General features: G+C 42.0%; 1 protein-coding gene across 3 annotated transcripts; it reads right to left on the bottom strand.

Moving 5' to 3' along the window:
- On the bottom strand, positions 1 to 27,306 carry FDX1 (ferredoxin 1). 3 transcript variants are annotated; one of them, XM_029915767.1, is made up of 4 exons: positions 27,206 to 27,306; positions 25,117 to 25,241; positions 2,491 to 2,620; positions 1 to 1,294 (listed from the first exon to the last, which is right to left on the bottom strand). In XM_029915767.1, exons 1-4 carry the CDS (start codon positions 27,289 to 27,291, stop codon positions 1,180 to 1,182), a joined length of 456 nt encoding a protein of 151 aa, XP_029771627.1. In that variant the 5' UTR covers positions 27,292 to 27,306; the 3' UTR covers positions 1 to 1,179. The 3 variants fall into 3 exon arrangements, with proteins under 3 accessions (XP_029771627.1, XP_029771628.1, XP_029771629.1); XM_029915768.1 differs by lacking the exon at positions 27,206 to 27,306 and adding an exon at positions 27,077 to 27,193; XM_029915769.1 differs by lacking the exon at positions 27,206 to 27,306 and adding an exon at positions 25,470 to 25,552.

The raw sequence follows: 27,306 nt of genomic DNA, 5'->3' as shown, positions 1-27,306 counted from the left end.
TTTTGAGTTACTTACATAATTACAGGTTGGTTTTATTTGTGAAAAGCAAATACAATATTAAGTATTAGCATGTAACCAACAATTATATAGACTATTACACCAAAGGAGGCTGCCTTTCTTGATGGCAAAATGCAGAGAAACGTAAACTAAAATTATACAGCTTTGAAAAAGAACCCACCATTATTCCCTCGGATTTTAACCAACTGTCAAGAAGAACACTGCTGGGAGTTACAGAATAAAACCAACGAACCATCATAAAAAGGAAGACACAAGAGTCTTTCAAAATGCAGCATAAGAACAAATCCAGCCCTTCTGGAAAAGTTTAGGACATCGTTAGTTAAAGGGACAATTTTCCGAGGCAATAATGTGCCTGCCTGTAGGCGAACCTGGAAATCATAGTTACTGTAGGGGCTTTAAAGTGGGTCCGCAGATCCTCGGACACGGTTCTCGTGGAGGGAGGGCCAGACTCAGAGCCGCACCTCTAACGAGAGAACAGGCAGAGGCAATGCTGTGTGACTTCCACGACCGGGTCACTGAAGGGACGCGGCTTCTCTCTGGCACCGAAGCTCGCTCTCGGGACACCAGCTCTCAGAAACAGCACACGCTGTGAGGAAGTCCAGATACTTCTCACTGAACCAAAATTCTGAAATATTTATTTATAAGGCAATAACTAGTTATCTTTGAAATGAAGCAGTTTACTGAGCAATTAGTTTTGTCCACTTAATTACTGCCATAACTTCTCTGGTTTCAATCTGAAATAAGTTGGGTAAGACGATGTGGGTGCTAGGACATACCTTCTAATCGATGGCCCTAGATTAGCCATCTAAGAGCTGTTTTTACTAACAGGGAAAATAACGTTTCTTAACCTAACTTACAAATAATTAGGGATAAAATTTGTGTGAAAACATCTTGCTAAAGTTGCTAAACAGACATAAGGTAAAATATGTAAAGTTTTATAATATTAACTATTTTCTAATATTTTATTTGCTTTTTACAACTTAACATAAGGATCGTGTACTTTTGGCACTACAAAATACAGTAGTTATGTGAGGTCAATTAAAGTAGTAAAGCTTGTCATCATAATGAACCCCTTCATCCATGGTCTCATTTCATTACATTAAGAAATAAAAACTATAAAAATAGGTAAACGTTTGTGAAAATATTCCAATTTATTCTAGCTTAGGAGTTCTTGCCCACATCAACGGACTGTCTGGCATCGGCCACCACATCAGGCACTCGAACAGTCATATTGTCCATAGACTTTGTCAAACAGATTTGGCAGCCCAACCGAGATCTGCGTAAGAGAAGGAGAGGTGTGGTTCAGCGGCAGGCAGTGCAGCTGGTTGGACATTTTCTTACCCAAAGCAGTTAGAGATTTACCTACCTTTTAAATTTCTATTATGTCAAAAAAGACATACCCACCCTTTCAAAGCTAGAAGGTAAAAAAAAGACATAGGGTATAGAGGGTAGAGCATAGATACGAAAACCAAAAAGTGAGGTGTTGCCGAAGCACTTTAATCTTCAGTTTCTATCATCTGTTACAATCCCTGGCTTTTGCTGCAAGTACTGGCAAGCAGTGAAACGACAGAAGGCACAACAGTGGAGTGGAGAATAGAAGTTTCAGCAACATGGAGAAAACAACTGATCAATCCTCCGATAGTTAAAACCATATAGACAGTAAGAGAAAGCTAGACTTTTTATAAAATGTTTATTGATTTTTGAGAGAGAGTGAGTGAGCATGAGTGGGGGAGGGACAGAGAAAAAGGGGAACACAGAATCAGAAACAGGCTCCAGGCTCCAAGCTGTCAGCACAGAGACCGACGTGGGGCTCGAACTGACTGTCATATCTCATGACCTGAGTCGAAGTCAGACGCTCAACTGGCTGAGCCACGCAGGCGCCCCAAGACGAGGTAATTTTTAAAACAGAGATATCAATCACTTGATATCATTTGTTACTATAAATCTTACTACTTTTAACAGGAATTCCACCTATTAATTAAATAACAAGAATAAGCTCGGAATCAATTATTATCAGGTGAATAGTTATTTTATTCATTTTAACATAGTTACTTTATACATGAGTTTCTTTAAAAATTCTGTTCTTTGAAGTAGGTAAAACCTCCCATGATAATTTCACCCCATTACCAAATCTGTCTTTCAAGAACACCATAAAAAGCATTAAATTGAATCCCAACTCATTAAACTGTGAAAAATATTAATCTCTGGAATAAAAATAGACTAAAGTAGACTTATCAGGATCTAGAACTTATATCTCCAATACCTTCAATTGATTTTTTAACTTTAGCAAAATGGAAAGTTTCACAAGGGTGAAAACTGTAGAACAGTCAAAACAAAAAGAAAAGCTCGTGGCTGTTAACTGTGCCAGGAGATCATGGCTACACGCACGGGGCTGGGCTTCGGTAGACAGGAACCACTAGAACTTTATCTTCCCAGATTGTTAGTACGGGTGAAGTGCTCCTAAAATCTTACCTATCTGTTAGGCCGTATGCCAGATCGAGCATGTCACTCTCCTCATCAGTGACTGCATCTAACTTCTCAAATATGTGGTCCTCAAAGATGAGGTGGCAGGTGGAGCAGGCCAAGGTTCCCTCACACGCACCTGTAAAGGCAACAGACATTGAGCATGCTCCCCCCTCCATTACACGCAATTCAATCTAGTTTTAATTAACTAAAGTTAATTATTTCTAAATTTTGGAATCAACCTTAGTATACAGACTTTGTTTCTGAATAATAATGAGAATTAGGGACTACCCCCCCTACCACCCATCCCCCCTTACCTCCACTCCCCCCCCCCAATTTGAAATCACTTTCACATCTTGTTTGAAAAAGGTTCTGGGCTATGTGCTGTGAAGGGAAACACAAAAATACACGATCCTGATATCGAAGAAGTTAGGAGTTAATAAACTCAGACATGCATGCATATACCAATATGCATTTTTAAAATTACATAGTAATAATTTTTATAATAGCTCTATAAGTTATTTACCTTTATTCTGGAGAGCTCAATACAATTTATGAAGCCTTGTGGTATATAAGAAGATTTAGAAAGCAGCCAAACATATGCCTATAACAAATTAAATATTCTCTATCTCTCCTAGTAATTGAGAATCAAATAAGTCATTTTAAGAGATGTTGGTTTTTAAATAAGAATATTTCTCTTGTTCCATTTCTTCTAATTAGTTTTAAATTTTTTAAGTGTTTATTTTTGAGAGAGAGACAGAGCATGAGCAGAGGAGGGGCACAGAGAGAGGGAGACACAGAATCCAAAGCAGGCTCCAAGCTCCGAGCTGTCAGCACAGAGCCCGACGCGGGGCTCGATCGAACTCACAAGCCATGAGATCATGACCTGAGCTGAAGTCGGACACCCAACTGATTGAGCCACCCACACGCCCCTTTTCAAAATAATTTTTAAAGCCTTACACAACTTTAAAGATTATAGAGTCCTAGGAAAACTTCCGTTGGACTTAGCATCTCTTTTGGTCAATAAGCAATACATAAAATAGAGAACTATTATCAGTAACTAGTAACCTTCTTCATTTTCCTTGAATGAATTAATCATTTTAGTAAGAGTTGTTCCCTCATAATTTACACATTTGTTAATCACATTTTATTTTCTAAAAAATTTAACGAAGAAACGAGAGAGTTCCTTAAGTGTTCATTTTACGAAATCTAATTCCAAGCAGTAACGGGCTTACGCAGAGAAGGCACATTCAGTGCAGCACAGGAGTTACGGGTGGGGGCGGGCTCCGGAGCGGACTCAGGCTGCAGTCCCAACTCCCGCTTGTACGGATGACATCACCTCCAGCTACATTAACTCCCGAGCCTCAGTTCCGCCAACAGTAACTGTACCAACCTCACTTGGTAGTTGCAAGAATTACATATGAGTGTTTGCTTAACATGCGTGTTTGCCACCATGATTGGTAGGTAGTAAGCCCAATACAAATGTATTATTATTGCTGTTATTATTATTTAGGTATTAATATTATTGTTATGTATTAATACTATTATTTGGAAGTTATAAGGAATCTTAAAGTAATTCTACTTTCTTTTTAAATACAACGGGAATTAAACCCAAGAAATTAAATGAATAGCCTAGAGCTCATATTGCTAGTTTGAGAGGAGTCAACGGCTTCGGCTGAGTTTCCGAATGTCGAAGGTAACGGTCTCCTGTGTCCCAGGCAAGTCCCACAAGGGCCCTGGGTTTCTCTCATCTGTATAGTGATTGAGTAGATGAGCTCTGAGGGCCTTGTGCCTCCAATATTTTATGATTCCACAGAGAATTACAATTCTTAATGGGCTTGTTCACTAGTATCCAATAAACACACACTACATCTTGATCCCTATTTTCATCAATACCCTGTCCAAACTCAAAACTAAAATGGGATATCCCTCCAGAGATACTGTAGGACAAATATCAGGAAAGCAGGCCTCCTTGGGTCTTCAAAATGTAGAGCAAACAATCCTCATCAAGTATTTCAAGCAACTTTCTTAATTTAAGAGGTTCTTATACTTGTCTTCTGAGTTTTGCTATTAAGAAAACCGAATCCTGAGGCCTGCGGGCCGTGTGTGACAGAAGACAAGGGAAACAGAGCCCCGGTTCAGGGCACGGTGGGGTGTGTGGGGGCCGCGCAAAAGGGGACCAGCCTGGAGGGGCTCCCACGCTCTCTGCAGGAGCCTGAACTTGTTCCACAGGCCCATTAATTTCTACCTTGTTTCCCGACACACTGGGGGGTAACTCACACGCGCAGGCAACCAACCATCTCTCAGGGTGGGCGTCCACAGTGATGGGAGTGGCTGGGGGTCACGGACACCCGCCACTCCTCCTCTCCTTTCCCAGCCCCAGCCCCTGCAGAGGGGGTGGTCCTGAGCCCCTGCTCTGGGCTGCAGGAAGCCTGAGCATTTGGAGCAGGAAGTGACGGGATATGTTTTATCTGGACACATCTCACTGGTGGCTGTGCGGACAAGATGGATTTGAGATGAACAAGACGGAAGCAAAAACCATGAGCTTTCTCCCGGGGGAGGGTAAAATGATGGGAGGAAGCAGAGACAGCTTTCTCTGAGAAAGAGAGTCAAAATGAGAATGTCCCCAATGGTAGAGAGCGAACCAGGAAAGTGCAACGTGAGAAAAGCCCCGGGAAGAGGACAGTGTGTACACTGTGGCCTCACTCATCTTGGAATGGAGACAAACGGTCATCACATGCCCACTAAACCCCTCTGGAAAAATTCAGGACAGTTCCTCTTGCACCCGCTGGTCAGACGAAACAAGAGTTACCATCCATGCTCCAGCTCTCCACATGTTTTCATGTCTCTTCCCCAGGAAACCTGAATTCTTTTAACCTTCTCTTAAAGGTTTTGTTTTCATTCTCTAATTCCCATTGCCCTCTCAGGAAACCTGCCAACTGTTTCCACATCCTGCTTACGTTGCCAGCTCAGAGATGAAGAGGATTCTACTAGGGACTTGACAAATGTTGAGTATATACAGAAGGTTAACTTTCGGTTCGTACAAGCTAAGTTCCTATTATACATTCTAGTCTCGTATTAACTCTTTAAATGAATGCACGACGTTCATGATCACCCTCTATTTTATGGTCCCTTTCTTTGTCTGCCATAAGTTGTCAAAAGGTAGGAATTTCTTATTCTTCGTACCAGGAAGAATTCAGACACAGTAGAATGTCTCAGAATGAAAACAAGTCAGCCTGTGTAAGACGGCTAACATTATACCGGAAAGACATAATAGTCACATTGTGGCACAAGTGTCGCTTTTGAAAACAGTCTGCAGCAAAGATTTATAAGATCTCCTGAATCACACTTATTAGAAGAAACAATCTTACAAAACCCCCAAGATAATAAGACAATCTGAGCAGTATTTTTCTTTTTGAGATTTAACCTCTATGTTCTATTAAAAAACAAAAACAGGAAGACTTTTAGAAAATAGTGAAGACAAGTCTCCTCTTAGAAGGAAAACACATTTTTTCAAAGAGCATAACACTGTAAGAACAAAAGCCTATTTCAGAAAAAAAAAAGTTACTCCTTTTTTTGTCTCATAAAACATTATTTCACGATGGCTATTTCCTACTGGTCTTATAGTTAAAGACCGTCCCCCAATTAGCAAGCACCTGACTTGATCTCCTTCTGTGAATTTTAACCCATGAATAAGTTTGCATAACCACTGCCACAGTCAATACAGAACACTTCCATCACCCCCCAAAATTCCCTTGGGCTGTTCCTCTCCCAACCCAACCCCCGGCAACCATGGATTAGTCTCCGTCCTATAGTGTAGTCTTTTCAGAATGGCACATAAGTACAACCATAGCATGTACAACCTTTTGAGATGGGCTTCTTTCACTCAGCGGAATGCCTGCAAGATTCATCCAGGTTGTCAGGTGCAAACGTCCACAACTCATCCTCTTTCCTGCCGACAAGTATTCCACTGTGTGGATGCACCACAGTTTGTCTCCAGCAGGTATGCCGTGGGATTGCATTGTGGTTTTCATTTGCATTTTCTCCAAGAACTGAAGATGTTGAAGAGGTGGGGGTTTGTCTGGGGGTGTGGGAGAAGGTTTCCCCCACTTTTCCCTAAGCCGTTTGGGAGAATGGCATCATTTGGTCTCTTATACCGCTAAAAGAAAGCTTCACACGGCCCAGAGTTGTATGTACATGCAAGTACATACTTGTACATGCAAGCCCTTGAATATATTTTTCTGTGCTTATTTGTCATCTCTGTATTCTCTTTGGTGAAGTGCCTGTTCATATCTGTTACCCATGTTTTAACTGGGTTGTTTGCTCTTTAGGGTTAAGTTTTTAGAGTTCCCTATATATTAGGGATACTAGTGCTTAACTGGACATAGGATTTGCAAGTATTTTCTCATACTCTGGCTTGTCTTTTCATTCTGTTTACTATGTCACTGGCAGAGTAAAAGTTTTTAATTTTGATAAATTGCAATTCATATATTTTTTCTTTATATTGTGCTTTTAGCATCCTATGTAAGAACGCTTTGCCTACTCTAGACCCCAAAGATTTTCTTCTATGCTTTCTTTTAGTAGTGTCATAGTTTAACTTTTACATTTGGATCTCAATCAATTTTATGTTGATTTTTGTATAAGGTGTGCAGTTTAGGTCAAGACTCCTTTTTATTTTCCATATGGATGTCCAACTGTCCCAACATTATACCCTTTGTGGAAAAGAGTACCCTTCCATCATTAATTGCCTTTGTATCTTGGCCATAACCAAGAAGTTGAAACAATCCAAATATCCATGAAGGTAGGAAACTGTAAACAAAATGTAGTATATCCATCAAATGGAATATTAATATTACTTGGCCATAAAAAGGAATGAAGTACTGATATATGTTACAACATAGATGAACCTTAAAAATATACTGAATGGGGGGCACCTGGGTGGCGCAGTCAGCTGAGTGTCTGATTACAGCTCGGGTTATGATCTCGTGGTACGCAGGTTCAAGCCCCACATTGGGCTCAGTGCTGAGAGCTCAAAGCCTGGAGCCTGCTTTGGATTCTATGTCTCCCTCTCTCTCTGCCTCTCCCTGGCTTGTACTGTCTCTCTCCTTCTCTCTCAAAAATAAACAGTAAAAAAAAAAATTGTTTTAAATATACTAAATGGAAGAAAGTTACAAAAGATGACTTATGATTCCATTTATATGTAGCATCCAGAATAGACAAATCTATAGATATAAAAAGTATAAAATGTGTGATTGTAGAGAGGAAGGGAAATGGGAGGTTAGGGAGTGATAGCAAAAGGTACAGAATTTCCATTTGGAGTAATGAAAGTGTTTTAACATTAACTGTGGTGGGGGAGTGACATCAGCAAGATGGGCAATAAAGATGTGCCCCTATCACATCCCACCTTCAACAGTGATAGCCTGGCACCCACCCACAGTATGCCTCTGTGGGCGCTGTGGGACCCAGACACAAGGCTGAAACTTTGGTGCAGCCCAAGAATGAGGAAAGCCGCTGTGAGGAAATGCTGCCCACAGGCCCACTTCCCTCTTGCCTCATCCAGAGTACTGAGTTTGGGCTGAATGAAGGGGGGTCAGTGAGACAGCAGCCGGGGCTCACAGTATTTCCAAGAGAGCTGAGTCTTACTAACCATGTCATGTGCTCCAGTAGGAGGCCCTCCCTGAGCCCTGGGAATGCCTGACCCACAGATCCACCCAGCCGGCCCACAGATACCCCACACTCTCCACTCCCACACATCTCCCCTCTCACCCTGTGGCCAACTCCCCACGCACACTCCCAAGGGAAGCAATACTGAGCTTACGCAGACGACTAGTAAGCATGTGCACAAATCTGTGGGCCTGCGCTGTCCTTGGAAAAGTAAAAGGAAGGGCGTCCACATGCAACCTGGCCTGCAGAATCCAGAGAAGGCACAGAAGCTTCAAAATTCTGCCACAAGGGGAAGCAAGAGTGCAGCAGGTGAATCCACGAAGGCCCGAGCCTCAGAATCCCTAAGCAGCGCTGACAAAAAGTATTTCCCTCCCGAAGTCTGTCAGCGAAGACTGGAGGAGGCGACTGCTACTACAAATGTGAAGGCAGCCTCATGAGACTTCAAGGAACATGAAAAATCAAGGAAATACGACACCACTGAGAGAACACAATCATTTTCCAGTAGCTGACCCCAAAGACACGAAGATCTGCCCTTTACCTTATAAAGAATTCCAAATAGCTGTTTTAAGGAAACCCAATGAGCTACAAAAACAAAAAACAAACAAACCACATAAAGACAATTCAATGAATCAGGAAAAAAGAATGCATGAACAAAATGGTAAGTTTAACAAAGAGCTTTGAAATCTTAAAAGAGAACCAAATTGAATTTCTGGAGCTGAAGAATACAATGAATGAAATGGAAAATACAAGCAAGACCATCAACAACAGAATGAACCATGCATAAGAAAGAATCTGTAAATTAGAAGATAGGGGCTTTGAAATTATCCAGTCAGATGAGAAGAAGAAAAAAGAATGAAAAAGAGTAAGAAAGCCTATGTGATCTACTGGTGTTTTGACGATCAAAACAATCCACGAATTACTGTAGTAAGAGATAAAGGCAATTATAATAATGATAAAGGAGTCAACTCATCAAGAAGATGTAACAATTTTAAAAATATATTCACCCAACATGGGGACACCCAAATATATTAGGTAAAGACTAACAAATCTAAAGGGAAAAACAGACAACATACAACATTAATAGGAGACTTCAATATCCCAATTTCAACAATGGATAGATCATCCAGGCAGAAAATCAACTGGGAAATGTTAGGCTTTAACTATGCTTTGGACCAAATGGACCTAATAGACATTCTACCCAACAACAGCAGAATATATAATCTGAGCTCAAGTGCACACTAAACATTCTCCAAGATAGATCCTATGTTAGGTCATAAAACAAGTCCTAAAAAACTTAAGAAGACTGAAATCATATTAAGTATCTTTTTCAACCACAAAAATATAAAACTAGAAATCAATAACAGGAAAAACTAGAAAATTCACAAATATGTGAAAATTAATAATACACTCCTGAACAACCAACTGTCCAAAGAAGAAATCAAAAGATAAAAATAATAGTAATAATAATCCTGAAACAAAAATGGAAATACAACAACTCAAACTTATGGAATGCAACAAAAGCAGTTCTAAGTTTATAATGATAAATAGCTATATTAAGAAAAAAGAGATCTCAGACTTTACACCTCAAGAAACTAGAAAAAGAAAAAAACTAACCCTAAGCTTAGCAAAAGGGAGAAAATAACAAACCATAGAGCAGACATAAATGAAAGAGACCAGAAAATAATAGAAAAGATGAATGAAACTAAGAGCTGGTGTTTTGAAAAGATAAAACTAACAAAAACCTTTGGCTAGACTAATAGAGAAGACTCAAAAATATATACATAACAGATTAAAGAAGAGACATTACAATAGATGCCACACAAGTATAAAGGATCATAAGAGACTACTATGAAACAATTATATACCAACAAATTGGACAACCTAGGAGAAAAAGACAAATTCCTAGAAACATACAACCTACCAAGACTGAATCATGAAGAAACAGAAAATCTGAACAGACCAATATGAGTAAAATTATTAAATAAGTAATCAAAACCTCCCAACAAAGAAAAGTTCAGGACCAAATGGTTTAACTGGTAAAGTCCACCGAACACTTAAGAATTAATGCCAATTCTTCTCAAACTCTTCTGAAAAACTAAAGAGGAAGGAATACTCCCAAACTTATTTTATGAGACCAAAACTAACCTGATCCCAAAGCCAGATAAAGATACTACCAGAAAAGATAACAACAAGCCAATATCTTTGGTGAAAGTAGATGTAAAAATTCTCAACAAATTATTAGCAAAATATTCAACAGCACATTAAAAGGATCATATACCATAATGAAGTAGAATTTATTCCTGGGATGTAATAACATAATGCAAATAAATAAATGTGATATATACCACATTAATAGAAGGAAAGTTAAAAATCATATGATCAATTCAAAAGATGCAGAAAAAGCATGATAAAATTCAACATCCATTTATGATAAAAACTCTCAACAAGCATACAGTATAGAGGAACATACTTCAACATAATAAGGGCTACATATGACAAGCCCATAATTAATTGTTAAAGGCTGAAAGCTTTTCCTCTAGTATCAGGAACAAGATAATAAATCAATGGGAAGAACTGACATCTTTACTATGTTAGGTCCTCCAAACCACAAACACAGTAAACTTCTCCACTACTTTGGTCTTCACTTTCTCAGAGTCTTATAATTTTCAAAAAAATAGATCCTATATATACTTTGTTAGATTTTATTTATTTTTATTAATAGTTTATTACCAAGTTGGTTTCCATATAACACCCAGTGCGCTTCCCCACAAGTGCCCTTCTCTATGACCACCCTCCCTCCCCCTTTCCCCTCCCTCTTCAGCCCTCAGTTTGTTCTCAGCATTCAAAAGTCTCTCGTGATTTGCCTCACTCCCTCTCCCCAACTCTTTGTTAGATTTAAACCTCAAAATGTCAATTTGGGGAGCTATTGTAAATGTTCTTTAAAAATTTTTCAGGGGCGCCTGGGTGGCTCAGTCGGTTAAGCCTCCGGCTTCGGCTCAGGTCAGATCTCACATTCATGGGTTCGAGCCCCCGTCAGGCTCTGTGCTGACAGCTGGCTCAGAGCCTGGAGCCTGCTTCCGGTTCTGTGTTTCCCTCTCTCTCTCTGCCCCTCCCCCTCTCAAGCTCTGTCTCTCTTTGTATCAAAATAAATAAAACACAAAAAAAAAAGTTAAAAAAAATTTTTTTCAGTTTCTAGGTGGTCATTGCGAGTATAGAGAAATACGATGGATTTCTCGTGTGTTCATCTTAGATCCAGGGACCTTGCTAATAAACTCACTTATTAGTTCTAAGATTTTTTTTGTACATTACTTGTGATTTCTTTAATGTAAACAACAACACTGCCACAACCAGACAGTTTTATTTCTTCCTTTTCAATCTATTTGCCTTTTTTCTCTTTCTTTTCTTTTTGTTTTCTACCTCCCTCCCTCCCTCTCTCCCTCCCTCCACCTTAATACGCAGGCTGAGCCTTCCAGCAGGACAGGAAACAGGTCCCATAAGGCTGGTCACCCTTGCCTGGTTCCTGACCTCAGGGGGCAGGTAGGCCTTCCTTCACCACTAAGCAGGATGTTAGCTGTAGGTTGTCTGTAGATGCTCTTTGTCAGCACGGGTTTTGCACAACCAGAGCCTACTTGTTTTTAGCTAAAACATGGAAACTGCTGGCATCCTTAATGAACATTCCCGTAGCTCCCTACTCCCTTAGAGTCAGAGGTTCTGGGCAGGAACAAGTGGATGGCGATCCTCCTGGGCCTCATGTCCCAACTCCTCGCTAAGCATCATGGCATCCTCGGCTCTATTCCTCCATGAAATCATCCGTATTGAAAATCAGCAGAGGATGTATTCCCGCGACCAGAATGGGGTGCAAAGTGGAGAAAGGAGTCCCTAAGTGAATGTGTATGGTATGCCGTGTGTGTGAGTGTGTGTGTGTGTGTGTGTGTGTGTGAGTGTGTGTGTGTGTGTTTTCTTGAACTGGAGTTAGAAGTTGCATAATTTTCTCATAGAAACCAGGCTGTAAATGATGATTAAGTTAGTTATGAAGAAATAGGTTCTGTGGGTTGGCTTGAAAATTGAGCCACCATGTATATTATTTTCATGGAAAAACAGATCCTAAATGCCAAGCATTTAGGGGAACAAAACACTATTCATAAAATGAGGAGCACCTATCGTTTTTAATCTCATCACACACACAGGTACCAAGTTTAAAAACAAAGGCTGGAAGACAACCTATAGAAGGATAAAGGACACGAAAGTACAACCGCGGCACCTCAATCTAAAAGCGACAGCTGATGAGAATGTGGGAGCGCTGCACGGACACGACGAGTCGTGGAAAGAGACGGGACTGAAAGGGCGAAGTTAGGTGACCTGTCGGTGTCCACCCACAGCAGTGTCCGCGCAGTCGGCTTTCAGCGTCTTCGTAAGTGGCCGGTTATATAAATTAATGGAGGAAATGTGTGGATGTGTGCATATAAATGTGTATGCGTATGTTATCTGTGTGTATATATATATTTTTATTATTAGTTTAGAGAGAAAGAGAATGCAGTGGAGAGGGCAGAGCGAGAGAGAGAAAGAGAGACTGAGAGAATCTCAAGTAGGCTCCATGCTTAGCACGGAGCCCAGCCCGGGGCTCAATCCCCTAACGCGGAAATCATGACCTAAGCCAACATTAAGAGTCGGATGCTCAACCGACAGAGCCACCCAGGCACCCCGTCTATAGTTTTATATACGCAGATACACACGCATATACATGTAAGCATAAAATTGTCACACTTCATGAGGTATGCATTCTCAAGGTTTTGGAAACTGGTGGTCTCATAATTCAAGAATTATTTTCCCAAGAAACCAAAAGGCAGAATAGAGAGATGGGTTCTAATCGTTCATAAATCTATAATCATCGTATCACATTTTTGTTTTAAAATATACTTAGGTAGAACAAACATTTGAAAATTTTTTTTTTACATTCCTATGTCCACCTTTCAAATAATCAAAAATACCCAGCAGAGGGGCGCCTGGGTGGCTCAGCTGCGTAAGCGTCCAACTTCGGCTCAGGTCATGATCTCACCATCAATGAGTTCGAGCCCCGCATCGGGCTCTGTGCTGACAGCTCAGAGCCTGGAGCCTGCTTCACATTCTGTGTCTCCCTCTCTCTCTGCTCCTCCTCCACGTGTGCTCTGTGTCTGTCTCTCGAAAACGAATAAATGTTAAAAAATAAAAAAAAAATACTTAGCAGAGACAATAATCTGACTTAGAGACACATTAGAGCCACACGGTATCCATCATCCTTGCCTGGCTATGCAATAATTTTCATGAACTTAAAGGTATATATGCTTTAGTGCTGCTTTTGTCGGCACTCTAACAATTGAGAATTCTCCTAAATTAACAGTAATATTTATGACAACAGAGTTTTGGCTTTCTTCATAGCTTTTTGTCACTTCTAACTTCTACTCCCAAGTAACTGATTTTCAGATGCATTTTTCGGCATTAGCACTTAATGAATGCTTGGCTCAAACTGTTACAAGCTTTGAAAATAGTAAATTATAACCAGGGTTGAAAACATCAGCACTCTAATCAACAAAATCATACAGACATTCAGATGTCTGTAAGTAACAGTGACAAAGGATGGCATCACTTTGGCCATAAAAACAAATGTAAAGTTTACAGTTCACACAGCCTGTCAGCTTAGAACTATGAGATTCTTGACAAAAGTTTTGGTTTTCACATACTTCTGATTTTGCTAGAGTAAGACCCTTTAAAATACGGTTAACTTGCAGAATTTCAAATTTGCAAAATTCAAATTTGCAAAATTTAAAAATTACCTTATGGTTCTTGGCTAACCTCAACGTTGGTAATAAAAAAAACTTCTCCAGACTGAGTTTTGGGGTTGTTGTTATTGGGTTATTTTTTTTTAACAAGGCTAATGATATTAAGTTTTGGGAGAAATGCTCAGAAATCCTTTTGGTAATATTAATTCCCAAAGAAGGACAGGGATCTGCAGACTGTTGCTCCTTTCCTTTCCTGTAATTTGAGTGCTTGCCAACAAGAAAAAGATCATTTTGCACACCTGTGTGCATGGGCATATCTTATATTACAATTATTTTGTTGGGGCGCCTTGGTGGCTCTGTCAATTAGGCGTCCAATTCTTGATTTCAGCTCAGGTCATGATCTCACGGTTCATGGTTCCAGCCCCTTGTCAGGCCTTGTGCTGCCTGCACTTGTGATTCTCTCTCTCCCTCTTTCTCAAAAATCAATAACTTAACTTTAAAAAACATAATTTTGTAGGTATATCATAATGCTGACAAGACAGATCCTGACCACCCTGACCTAATCCCTTCTCCCCCCCCAAAAAAATCCAGAGGATAACTGTATTAAAATATATTTAAAATGTAAAACTCTAAATAAACATAAAATTTATTTTTCTAAAGTTTGATCTAGCATAGCCAGTAATACAATTTACCAACAGGGAATCAATAAATTGATAGGAATACATATAGATTTATGTGGACATTATTAGGATCTCCCAATTTGAATCATTTCCCTCAAAAGAGACATATAAAGGAAGTCTATGATACAGCAGAAGCAACCTAGGTCTGAGGTAATAAACTAGGTCAACTTGATCTGAAAGGTAGAACTGCCCCCTAGTGATGAAATACTGTAATGCACCCTGAAAACTTAAAATATCCTCTGAAAGATCTAGACCATATAAAAGTTGGAAATAAGCAAGCTTATAAATAAATGTGCTCCTTCCAAAATCTACCCTTTTCCCTTTTTACTCAGTTATTCCCTCATTATACTTCATATACAACGAGGAACAAAACATCCTTAATATATAAGCTGTATAGAGAAATATGTAACTAGCAAATCCTGATGCGTGCTATGACAGAAACAAACAGGACAACAGGATGCCGCGATGGGGAATGGTGGGGCTGAGGAAGCCAGAGGAGTCCTACTTCAGACTGGGTGGCTGGGCAAAGGCTCACTGAGGAAGGAACATAGAAACTAAGACTAGACGGATGAAAGTCCCGTGAACAGGAGAAAGGAGGGAGGGAGGCATCCCAGGCAGAGAAAAATGTGCTGTGTATGAAGTCTCCCAGTAAAAATACTGGGTGAGTTCTGCTCTAGAGAAAAGGCTGGTGGGGCAAAGTGAGAGAGAGGATGATGAGAAACTCGGGAGAAGGGCAGTGGGGCCTTTTAGGCTTGGGGGTAAGGAGTGTGGGTTTTATCCTAAGTGAAATGGGAAGCTATTCGTGCTTTTAATCGGGGGACATCCCTAACTTGTGTTAGGACAAATCCCTCCCAGTGCCGGGCTCAAGAGCAGAGCAGGTGAGCACCGTTCCTAGTCTACCGTGGCTGGCCATCCCCAAGCAGTGCCTGCAGGGGCGCAGGGAAAAGGACACACTGGAGACATACTTTGGAGGCACGAGTGACAGGAGCTCCTGATGGGATTGGAGGTAGGGGATGGGGAGGGGGGCATAAAAGACACTGTCCAGCTTCGGGCTTGAGCAGCGGGGCGACGCTCATTGATGACAGTAAAGACCCTAGGAAGAACAAGTTTCAGTGGGGGGAAGAAATCAAAAGCTGTTTGGTTATGTTGCCTTTAAGACACCTACGCAGTTTCCAAGAAGGGCTGTTAAGTAGAAAGTTGGATGTAGAAGTCCAGAGCTCAGAGGAGAGGTGAGCTAAAAATGCAAATGTAAGAATTTATGGGCATCTATATGGGATTTAAAGTCACAGAAGGAAGGGGCACTTGGGTGGCTCAGTTAATGTCCGACTTCAGCTCGGGTCATAATCTCAGAATTCAGGAGTTCAAGCCCCACATTGGGCTCTGTGCTAACAGCTCAGAGTCTGGACCCTGCTTCAGATTGTGTCTGCTTCTCTCTGCCCCTCCCCCACTTGTGTTTTATCTTTCTCTCAAATATAAATAATCATTTAAAAAAATTTTATTAAGTCACAGAAGGGATAAGATCACCTGGAGAGAGGTTGTAAAAAAGATTCTACTTGGTCAGGCTCGTTTGAGTAGGACTTATAATAAGGGCAATATTTAAAGGGTCTCCCGTATTCAACTTTAGGAATTAATGAAATAGCTACCTGCGTATAGTTGTTATAATGAATTCTTATTTATAAAGATAACATTTCAGGGGCGCCTGGGAGGCTCAGTCCGTTGAGCGTCCAACTTTGGCTTGGGTCATGATCTCACAGTTCATGAGTTCGAACCCTGTGTCAGACTGCGCTGACAGCTCAGAGCCTGGAGCCTGCTTCGGATTCTGTGTCTCCCTCTTTCTCTGCCCCTCCCCCACTCATGCTCTGTTTCTGTCTCAATAAGAAACAAAAAAAATTTTTTTAAAGATAACATTTCACTTTTTTTTTAAGTTTATTTATTTTTGAGAGACAGCAAGTCGGGGGAGAGGCAGAGAGAGTCACAAGCAGGCTCCACATTGTCAGCAAGGAGCCCACCCCAGGGCTTGAACCCACAAACCGTGAGATCATGACCTGAGCTAAAACCAAGGGTCAGAGGCCCAAATGACTGAGCGGCCCAGGCACCCCAACATTTCAGACTTCTTGACCTCACTGTTTTCATCTTTATTTCACAAAGTAGCTTAGGCTTAACTCTTATCTTTTGTGAACCTAGTTTTTAGCTAGTTTATATTTCCATGCCAAAATTTCTGGACATGTTATATCATTAATCTTTAAAGCTTCTCTTCCGAGACTGCCTAAGTGGACGCAGAATTCTCATTAAACTACTAAAAATTGTGTAGGCATTCAGTTTTCTATATTCCTAGAATAATTTCTTTTATTTTTTTATTCCTAGGGTATTAAGGAGAAAAAAGATACTTCTAGTGGAATGAGATTAAGGGAAACAGTTTTTAATGTATTTAAAAAGTTTTCTGTGATGAACAATGAACCTGTAGGAATTACTGTGTTAACAATAACAGCTAATGTTTAACTTAAGCAGTTGCTTAGATTAGTTCCTTTGATCTTCACAGCAGCCTCATAAAGTAGATCCATTATTCCCATTTTACCCTGGAAAAGACACGGTGTGAAGAGGCGAGCTACTTAACCCGAGGACACAAAGCTGGCAAAGTGGTGGAGCTGAGAATCAAAACCTGACAGGAAGACTCCATTCTTACTAAAAACTTTCTTTTAAAAAAACCCTTTTTAAAAATGTGACTCACAGAATGAATTCCATTCTACGCCATGACCCAGTACACATGGACTTTGTCAAAGAGCTAACCAAATAGTTCATGAAATAATACCCGTGCGAAACATGGTGTGTTTTTTTATATTCTGTTCTTTCTGATTTCCTCAAAGTCTTGCTGGGAGCTACCCAACGGGTTTCACCACCCACTAATGGTTGGAAGCCACAGTTTGAAAAACACGTGTACAATACACGGTCATTACTGATGAAATATTTTAAAAATTTAAATAGATACTGTGACCACAATAAGGATATGCAGTCAGACCACAATACTTACGTCTTCTTTAATTTAGAAGGAATTAATGGAAAGCAAGTCATGAAAACTATCTGCTACAAATAAAGTATTTACAATGCTTTGAGAAAAATGTGGCTTCAAGAAACAGAGGCTGAAAGTCATTTAACTAAATGCTTAAAATTAGTTTTCATTTTCATGGTTTTTTTTTTTTTTTTTGCCAAATAGCACATTTAGAGGAGAGCTTTTGCTAACCAAGAAAACAAGCAATACCTCATCAGAAAAACAGGCAAGTAATTTGAGCAAACAATTTATAGAACAAACTTTACCAGGTAATTCTATCCCTAGTAATGTATTGGAAGCTTATAAACCATATATATAAAGAAGTATTTCTGAGGATGTTCACCTTAAGGTTACTTAGAATAACTGAAAATGGGAAGCCACCTAAATATATAAAAAAAAGAAATGGCTTTAATAAATGATGGCATACCTATAAAATAGAAAAACATGCAGACATTTTAAATGATGTTTACAAAAGTATATTTAATATCAGATATTCTCTGGTTTATTCAAGGGGCGGGGGAATGCATTTAAAACCAATGAGTTTTTTTTTTTTTTTAATCCCAGGGATGCTGGTAGCCCAATTGTCACATAATTCAAAACTCAAGTCGAGGTTCATTTTGTCCTGGGAACAAACGCAGGGAAGGGCCGGGCGGCCGTGCGGATCGCCCCCATATCTCTGCCCCTGCCCCCTGGCCCAGAACACACAGCACACAGCCTGCGGCTCCGGCCACCAGTCTTGATTTCCCGGAGATTTCTATGAGCCTAAAAATATTTTTGCTTTTTAAAACCCTATTTCTAAGCCCCTCTGCCTGTATCGTTTCCACTCCTAAATTCCCAGCACAGACTGCCAGGGGGACTGTGTAACCTTCCTAGCGTCAGGTCACATCTCACTGCCATTCCGAAGTCACTGGTTTGGGGTGGGTTGTGGGGGTGTATTTCAGCACCACACCATCACCTGATGAGTCAGTGCAGGGTCTGTCTGCTCCAGTCAAAGATCAGGAAACACTTTTTTTTTTTTGAGTAGACTCGGTGCCCAGTGGGAGCCCAATGTGGGTCTTGAACTCAGGACCCTGAGATCAAGACCTGAGCTGAGATCAAGAGTCAGATGCATAACCGCTTCACCGCTGAGCCACACAGGGGCCCCAGGAAACATTCTGATCTATCTCCTAAGGTGGCTTCCCCACATGGCATCAGCACAAACAGTCTACAATTCACCGTGACTGTCAGCTTCAAAATTAAGCGAATCTCTTCACATTCTAAAAACGTGGATGGGGCACTTGGGTGGTTCAGTCAGTCGGTTAAGGGCCTGACTCTTGATTCTGGCTCAAGTCACAGTCTCACAGTTTTGGGGAATGTGAGCCCTGTATCAGGCTCCATGCTGATGGAGCAGAGCCTGCTTGGGATTCTTCCTCTCTCCCTGCCCCTCCCTTGCTGGTGCTCTCTTGGTCTCCCTCAAAATAAAGAAACTTACAAAAAAAAAATGGATAGATCCATACAATTTCAGACATAGAATATGAAACTTTAATATTTTTCTTTTTAATTTTTTTAATGTTTTATTTATTTTGATACAGAGAGAGACAGAGCTTGAGAGGGGGAGGGGCAGAGAAAAAAGGAGACACAGAACTGGAAGCAGGCTCCAGGCTCTGAGCCAGCTGTCAGCACAGAGCCTGACACGGGGCTCGAACCCACAAATGTGAGATCTGACCTGAGCCGAAGTCGGAGGCTTAACCGACTGAGCCACCCGGGCGCCCCAAACTTTAATATTTTTCATTGCCTTTATTTCATGTCATTCATGTCTGCATCAAATATCACCACAATAGGGGTTTTTAAAAGGCACAGAAATGTGGGTGTCTGGGTGGTTCAGTCCATTAAGTATACAACTCTTTATTTCAGCTCAGGTCAGGATCTCACAGGTCATGAGTTTGAGCCCCACAGGGGATTCTTTCTCTCTCCCTCTCTCTCTGCTCCTCCCCCTTCTCAAAAACAGATAAAATAAACTTTTAAAAAAAGCATGGAAAGTTACTAGTGGTAGGGCGTCTGGGTGGCTCAGTCAGTTAAGTGTCCGGCCTCAGCTCAGGTCATGATCTCACAGTTCGTGGGTTCGAACCCCACATTGGGCCCTATGCTGACTGCTCAGAGCCTGGAGCTGCTTCAGATACTGTGTCTCCCTCTATCTCTGACCCTCCCCTGCTCACACTGTCTTTCTCTGTCTCTCAAAAATAAACAAAAACATTTAAAAAAAATTTTTTTAATTTAAAAAATTTTTAAAAATAAATAAAATTGACCACATTTTTTAAAAAAAGAAAGTTATTAGTGGTTGTAGAGAGAAGAGTGGATGCGTTTTATTTTACATGCTTATTTAATTTCCCAAAGTTTCCTACAATGAATAACAGGGATTGAATTTTCTAATCAGATAAAAATGTTACTTTCTGCACTTACACAGATTTTATTTACCCCAATTTTTTCTACAAGTAAAAAATGCGTAACATAAAATCCACCATCTTTAGCCACTTTTAAGTGTACAATTCAGTGACACTGAGTACACTCATTATGTTGTACAACCATCACCACTGTCTATTTCCAGAAGATACTCATCATCCGAGACCCTCCCTCCCCTCCGTCTCTGGGAACCCCTGGTCTACTTTGTCTCTATGAAGAGCCCTCTTCTAGGGACCTCATGTGCGCGGCATCACAGAGTATTTGTCCTTCTGTGTCCGGCTGAGTTTACTTAGCACAGTGCTCTCAAGGCTTGTCTACACCGCAGCATGTGTCAGAATCTCACTGCTGTTTATGGTTTAGAGATACTCCATTTTATGCATAAACCGCATTTTGTTCCTCCATCCCTCTGTTGACGGACACTAGAGTTGTTTCCTACCGTTGGACGACTGTTAGTGGTGCTTCCATGAGCAACGGCGTACAGCATCTGTCTGAGCCTCTCCTTCAGTTCCCGGGGGGCTCTACTTGGGAATGCAAGCGCTGGGCTCCATGGTAATTCTGTGTTTAACCACCCGAGGCCCCGCCAAACTGCTCTCCACAGCGGCCGCACCATCGTACCTTCCCGCCGGCCACGCATCTGGGCTCCAACTTCTCCTCACCCCTGCCAACACCTGTCATTCTCCCATTTTCCTGACAACAGTCATCCTCATGGATGTGAAGTGGTACCTCACCACGTATACGGATTTGTATACAATAAAATAGACAGATGCAAACATTTCTAACTCTTTTCTCATGTCAGATATTATTCCGAAGACACATATTACCTTAATCATTATAGAAGTCCTATAAAGTGTGAATTATTATTATCCTCATTTGATAGATAATGAAAGTGAGGCACAGAGAAGGTCAGTGACTGACTCAAGGTATTGAAGGAAGTCACTAGAGGAAAAGTTACAACATAGATAAAGTGGAATGAAAACGAAAAACTCACAAGCAGATCAAAGAGACAGCCAAGACTGAACATCTTCTAAAATTTTTTCAGTGCATTCTGAAAAATCAAAAGCAGCTAAATACACTGTGTTCTTCACTTATACACATCTACCAGTGTTATTATAAATACACTAAGTATTATTTGCAATGGGCACATCCTAGAGTTTAGAAATGCCATCCTGGACTTAAAAATTCCGTGATGAGACCCTTCGGTTGTCTCCTCTCATTCTCTCCTTAGATGCGTTTTCAAAACAGGTAACGAGCAGAGGGCCTCCTCGCGCCGTCCTGCCCGCTGCTCCCTTACACTGTATGCGATAAACTTCTATCTTCTTTAAAAATCAGTTAATTAAATACAAATAAAATAGATAACGCATTCACACCGTTCAAAACTCAGAAAGTATAAAAAGTTTTATAATGAAAGTCTCCGCCTACGAACAGGTAACCACTGATCTGTGTTTGGGAGATCCTTCCAGAGACTTTCTGTAACACAGCCTTACACTATCCCGATGTGCAGCTGCATCCCAGCCCTCCCGACGGGCGTTCGGCTGTTCCCAGCTTTGGCTGTTCCAGTGTCAGCGGTGGAGGGCAGCACCCCGCCTGACGCGCGGCCACCCCCGCGGGGACAGGGAGAAGCAGGTGCCCTGGCCGCAGCCTCCGCACTAGCTTCCTCAGAACTCAGAAGGTGACCCTCTCAGGGGCACACACAACATTCACTATTTCATCTATGTACCCTCAGAGCGGGGATGGCCTCCGCCATCAGATGTAAAGATGACAAAGGCACCGTTTTGTCACAGTTTCCTTCAGCACCGTGAACTTTTATACTAGCTGACGGGCGCTTTTGTCTCTTAAGTCCAATACCTAGGCCTCCTCGGGACAGTGTCTATGCCTGAGTATGAGCCACACCTCCCCATTTCTCTGGATGTCGTGAACGTTTTTTCTCATTGCAAGTGGACACTGTACATAATATAAAGTGGCGACTGTGGAAATCAGGGGTTTGTTCTTGTTGCCATCTGTTTCTCCAGTGACTTTCCTGTTCTAATTCTCTGCAAGTCTGTTTCCCCTGTTGTGTGTGGCCTCTGATGTCTCCGCTCGGTCAGCTCGGTGTCAGCTAGATGACGGGTAGGGCTTCCTTCAATGCTGGAACCGGCACCGCTTCTACCTTGGCTGACGGGCTTGGCCTGTGATTCAGCGCCCCTTCCACGCTCAGGCAGCCGCCTTCCCGCACAGGACTCTGGGTGGCCAGGGTGCCAGGCCAGGGCCCCGAGACCCCTTTCCTGCACGTGAGCGGGGTCCTGCCTTATGCACGGCCATCCAGGTCCCCAGAGCAGTTCAGAGCCCACTACGCACCCCCGACTCCCCAGAGCGTCCCCTTAAGTCCTGGCCGGGGTCCCAGCGGTTTCCCAGCCTCAGCAGTGCGTTAAACAACCGCGGGAGACTGTTTCAGACTCAAGTCCTAGGGGTGGGTCCTTTTCCACGGAGCAATCTCTGAGCCCCGTGGGCCGGAGCTCTTCCGGGAAGCTGTGACACGGGTGACGGCGCTCTGGAGCTTGGACTTCGGAGGGATTGGAGCCCCACGTGCGCCTGCGTGGCTGCGGGACGGGGATGGGAGGACGAGGGGAGGCCAAGTTTAAACCCACGAGTCCTGCTATGCTTACCAGGGTCGGCGCCGCACTAAGCACTTCACTTCCCCTTTTACTTCTACCTCCTGGTGACATCAGAACTATTCTCATCCTGGTTTTCAGAAGAGGAAACTGAGGCAGAAGACTTTCACGTGGCCTGCTCTGGGCCTCACGGCCAGTTACAGACAGGGTGGGCTAGGAACCATAATCGGTCTGATTCCAGAGTCTATTCTCAGTGACTGTGCTTGTCCTGCTTTTCATCTGTGAGAGAATAATCCAGAGAAACTAAGTTTCGCTAGAAGTGTGGCCGAATGTGGATGCATGAGGAAGATTACAGAGACGCTTTATAGAACATGTATTATATACCTAAGCTCCCAAAGAGTTCTTTCCCTAAATTAGTCATTCGTACCACGGTATGGATCTGCACCAGGCGGAGCTTTGTGAAACTGTACTCACACAGCTTCCGTCTCCCCCTCCCACTCAGGATAGAACACGGATGTCCGCACGTTTTCGAGCTCTGCAGAGATGCTGAAACTCAATCCCAGCCAAGGATCACTGCATGAGACTCAAAAACTCCTTAAAATTAGAACCGTATCCACTATTTCACCACCTGATTTCTGTGGCAGGGGTTCACGCAGGACGGACGCTTCTTAGGGGAGACGGCAGAAAGGAAAAAGCGGAGCTTTGGGAGTCGGCGGCTTGGGTTTGAGGACTGGGCCTCTCACTCGCTCCTGACGAGACCCAGGGAAAACGAGCTGTTCTGAACTTCAGTTTCTTCGTCTATAAAATGGAAGTTTTAAAAACAAGTCTACAGGAACAGGTAACATAGGCTGCAATGTAGTATGCGTGCAAACGGTCCTTGTTGTGATTAACCCCGAGACTGGCGCTAGATTTAGAAAGTCAGCAAATGTCGTTCGCGGTCAGCTCTGGACAAAAGGACTCGGTGAGGTCCCTGAGTAAGAGCTCACAACCTGACACGCGAGTACCGGGAGGGCTCGCCCTAAAGGGCAGGCCGCGCTGAGCACCAGCGCCGCCAGGCAGATTTACTGCGTGCTGGGAAACGGCCGAGGAGAGTGAATTCTGAGCTGGAAAAGGCCCCAGAAGTGTCAAGTGACCTGCGCCTGGCCAGAATCACAGTCAGGCACGACCGTAGTCTGCCTTGCTGCCAGCCAGCGGTTCTCAAGCTTTCACGCATCAAAATCACACGCGGGACTTGCGAAAACTCAGTGCTGCCCCGGTTCCGGGGGTCTGGAGCGGCGCTGGAGGCTCCGCACTTCCCAGGGGACACTGATGCTAACACTGAGAACCAGCACTCCAGACGGACTGCTCGAGCAAAAGGGACGAGCGAGACTGCGTGTCCTGACCTAGGAGATGGCCGTTCCGGGACTCAGGCTTTGTGTGAGTGGTTAAAGAATATGCTCAGAAAGCTAGAAATAAAAACTTTTAAATACAGCATTTCCTTCTCTAACAAGAGGGAGATAAACTGCACATCCGAGGAAGGGGAACGGACATTCAAGACCATGTGTGGTGACGGAGGGTAATCAGACATGGTGCGGTGACCGTTTTGCAATTACATACAAATATTAAATCAATATGTTGTATGCCTAAGAGAAATATAAGGTTAAATGGCAATTATAGCTCAATAAAACAAAATAGAAGAGTAAATAAAATAAAACTCACTTTAAAAAGGCATCAGATCAATCGATACAAGAGAATACTAGTCAAACCCAAATTGAGGATATTTTGTAAAACAACAGACCACTACTTGTCAAAAGTATCAAGGTTGTGAAAAACAAAAGAAGCGTAAGGAGTAAAGAAATGTCGCAAACTGAAAGAGACTACAGAGGTATAATAACTAAGTGCAGTGAGGGCTGTGGATCAAATCCCAAACAGAAAGACATTCATGGGAAAACTAGGAAAATTCTATGAAGTCAGTAGTTTTTTAATTACTGAACCAACATTAATTTCTGGGTTTTGGTTATTACACTGTAGTTATGTAAACTGTTAACTGTAGAGGAAGCTGAGTAAAAATTTTATAGGAAAATTCTGTACCGGCTTTGCAACTTTTCTGTATATCCAAGGTATGTGCAAATACGAAGTTAAAAAAAACAACAACTAAGTCAAAACCAACTACTCCTCTGTGATACGACATTACCTCTAACCTGCTACCTTTCAACTCCACTCGCTTCTCCCAGCTTTGCATCATACAGGTCATCAGTAAAGTAATGAGTCAACAGACTCCGGGGCACACAGTTAATTAAATGTACAAAGAAGAGAAACACCGTGTCACTCATTCTTTATAAAAGAGAATGTAACGCTAATTCATCCTGAATTTTAATATTTATCTTAGCATGCTGAATGTTAAAATTCTGGGAAAAAAAAAAAGTTAAATAAAACCTCCTGAATGGTTTCACTTAAGAATTTTAACAAATGTTCCCACTCACCAAAGCCATCGATATCTAGGTTATTTTCAACCACAACGTCTAGTAGAGAGTCACCGACTTTCCCTTTGGCTGTCAAGGTCTCCCCATCACGGTTTACAAAGTGGACGGTTATTTTCTCTTCTGAGCTGGAAAAGGAAGCAGGCCTTTATTATTTTTAGTAATTTCAGAAGATACTTTAAAATAATTGTTTTAGGAATTTGTAAGGTCAAAAAAAATAGGGAGTGTGAATATGTGAGCGCATGCACGCAAATAAGCTTTTTATAGTGTTCTTCCTTTCCACAGTTTAGGGAAGAAGGCATCACAAATCAGGGGCCTGGCCATGTACCCATTTACCAGAAAGGAAGCTCTACCACCCTAGGGGAAAGGGCCACAACATCTCTATCAAGGCCGCCCGCCGCGTCTCCCCAGGGGTTACAGTCATAGACTGCCATCCTGTGACAACACGGAGCAATCATCATCAGTCAGGAAGTCCACTTCGCCCTCACGCGGCCCCCTGAAAAGCGTCATGTGTACACAGTGTCCGAGCAGACGACACCGTGGACGCCTCTGCAAAAGCAAATCGTGCTGCTGTCGGTGAGGTGACTGGTGGGTGCTGTCGTAAAGGCAGCGGTCGGATTCCAGAGCATTTACACATCTCATCTGGGTCCACGTCATGTTCTCAGAAATCAAAGGGACAACAATAGGTTTTTGTTTGTTTGACTCAATTGGAAGATAAATATGATGCTGCCTTGCGAGTTTTATTCTAGGATATTGCACTAGCTGTTAGAGTCGGCAGACTTAAATTTCTTTCCTTTCACATAAACATCACTCCAAAATCTGGGAAAAGAAATTTTATAGCAACTAGATGCCTATCATCTACCATTGGTCATTTTAATTTTGACCTCACAATCAAAAAGATGTACTTCAGCTTAAAATAATTAGATGCAATTTTCACTAATGCCAATAGAGGGTATTAGTGGGCTCTCTAGAGAGGCCTGTCCTCTCCAACTTCTTTTCAAAGCAAACAAAACAGAACAAAACAAAAACAACTTTAGAAGCTCATAACACAGAAATGTCTTTTACATCAAACTCCTCTTCCATAAAATCAGGGTAACATTTATGTTCTAGTTTTGATAATGTATGTAAAATACCTAACAGAGTTCAACAAACATCGATTAATATCTTGCATTTAAGGCTTTAGTCCTTTTAAATTTTTTTTTAATGTTTATTTATTTTTGAGAGAGAGAGACAGAGACAGAGACAGAGACAAAGCATGAGCAGGGGAGGGGCAGAGAGAGAAGGAGATAAGAGAATCCGAAGGAGATAAGAGAATCCGAAGCAGGCTCCAGGCTCTGAGCTGTCAGCACAGTCTGACATGGGACTTGAACCCACCAACAATTAGCTCATGACCTGAGCCGAAGCCAGATGGTTAACCGACTGAGCCACCCAGGAGCCCAGGCTTCAGTCCTTTTGTTGCTAAGAGGCAAGTGCTATGTATTAAAGGTATACACTTCCAGAAAAAAAAAAAAAAACTTGCACAGTAAGAGAAATAACAGGTTTGTCAAAGGAGCAGAGAAGCAGCAGAAATGAGAGAAGAAAGGTAATCCTACAGTCAAAAGTGTATGGAATGTGAGAATCAGAAGATGTAGATTCTAGCTCTGGTCCCGACATACACACATTAGATGACTGTGGGAAGCCACCGCCTTATGGCTGAGATCGGGACATGGACGACGTCACTAAGCTGGTACAAAGGTATGTTAGTGGAACCATTTTGTTCCTTAAAGCATTATATACAGGTACTTTATCCAAATAACTTTATCCATTTGCTATTAGTAATTGGTATTAGTGGGTTTTAGATTTTCTCTCCAATTACAAGAACTAGCAAAGGATAAGATTTCATGCACTGAGCAGGAAACACAATCCTGAGTCCTCTACCATCTTCAGTTAATCAGCACAAACACCTATTTTCTTCACTGGTTACCTTTTACCGCTGACGTTTCTTGTGCTCAGCCACAGCAGGTATTTTAGCCAAGCTGCCTGGGGTTGTGGCGGTAAAGTTCTAAATAGACCTGTCATAGGGAGGGAAGTTATTATAGCTTCTGATGCCTACCTTCTCACCGTATGGGGAGGGTGGCCTGGGGCAGGTGGTCCAAGAAAAAGGCCCCTTCTGGGGCTCCCTACTTCCATAGCCTCCATAACTCTTCTGAATGA

This window comes from Suricata suricatta, chromosome 11, assembly GCF_006229205.1.
Source record: "Suricata suricatta isolate VVHF042 chromosome 11, meerkat_22Aug2017_6uvM2_HiC, whole genome shotgun sequence".
NCBI classification, from domain to species: Eukaryota; Metazoa; Chordata; class Mammalia; order Carnivora; family Herpestidae; genus Suricata; species Suricata suricatta.
This window is presented reverse-complemented; position numbering and strand designations above follow the sequence as displayed.

Excerpts from the sequence above, each read along its gene's own strand:
- FDX1 (XM_029915768.1), bottom strand. The coding sequence starts at position 27,171 with ATGACAGGTCTATTTAGAACTTTACCGCCACAACCCCAGGCAGCTTGG. Across the intron at positions 2,621-25,116 it reads CCTAGATATCGATGGCTTTG|GTGCGTGTGAGGGAACCTTG; the intron begins GTGAGTGGGAAC and ends TTGCCTTTACAG. Across the intron at positions 1,295-2,490 it reads GCATACGGCCTAACAGATAG|ATCTCGGTTGGGCTGCCAAA; the intron begins GTAAGATTTTAG and ends TCTCTTACGCAG.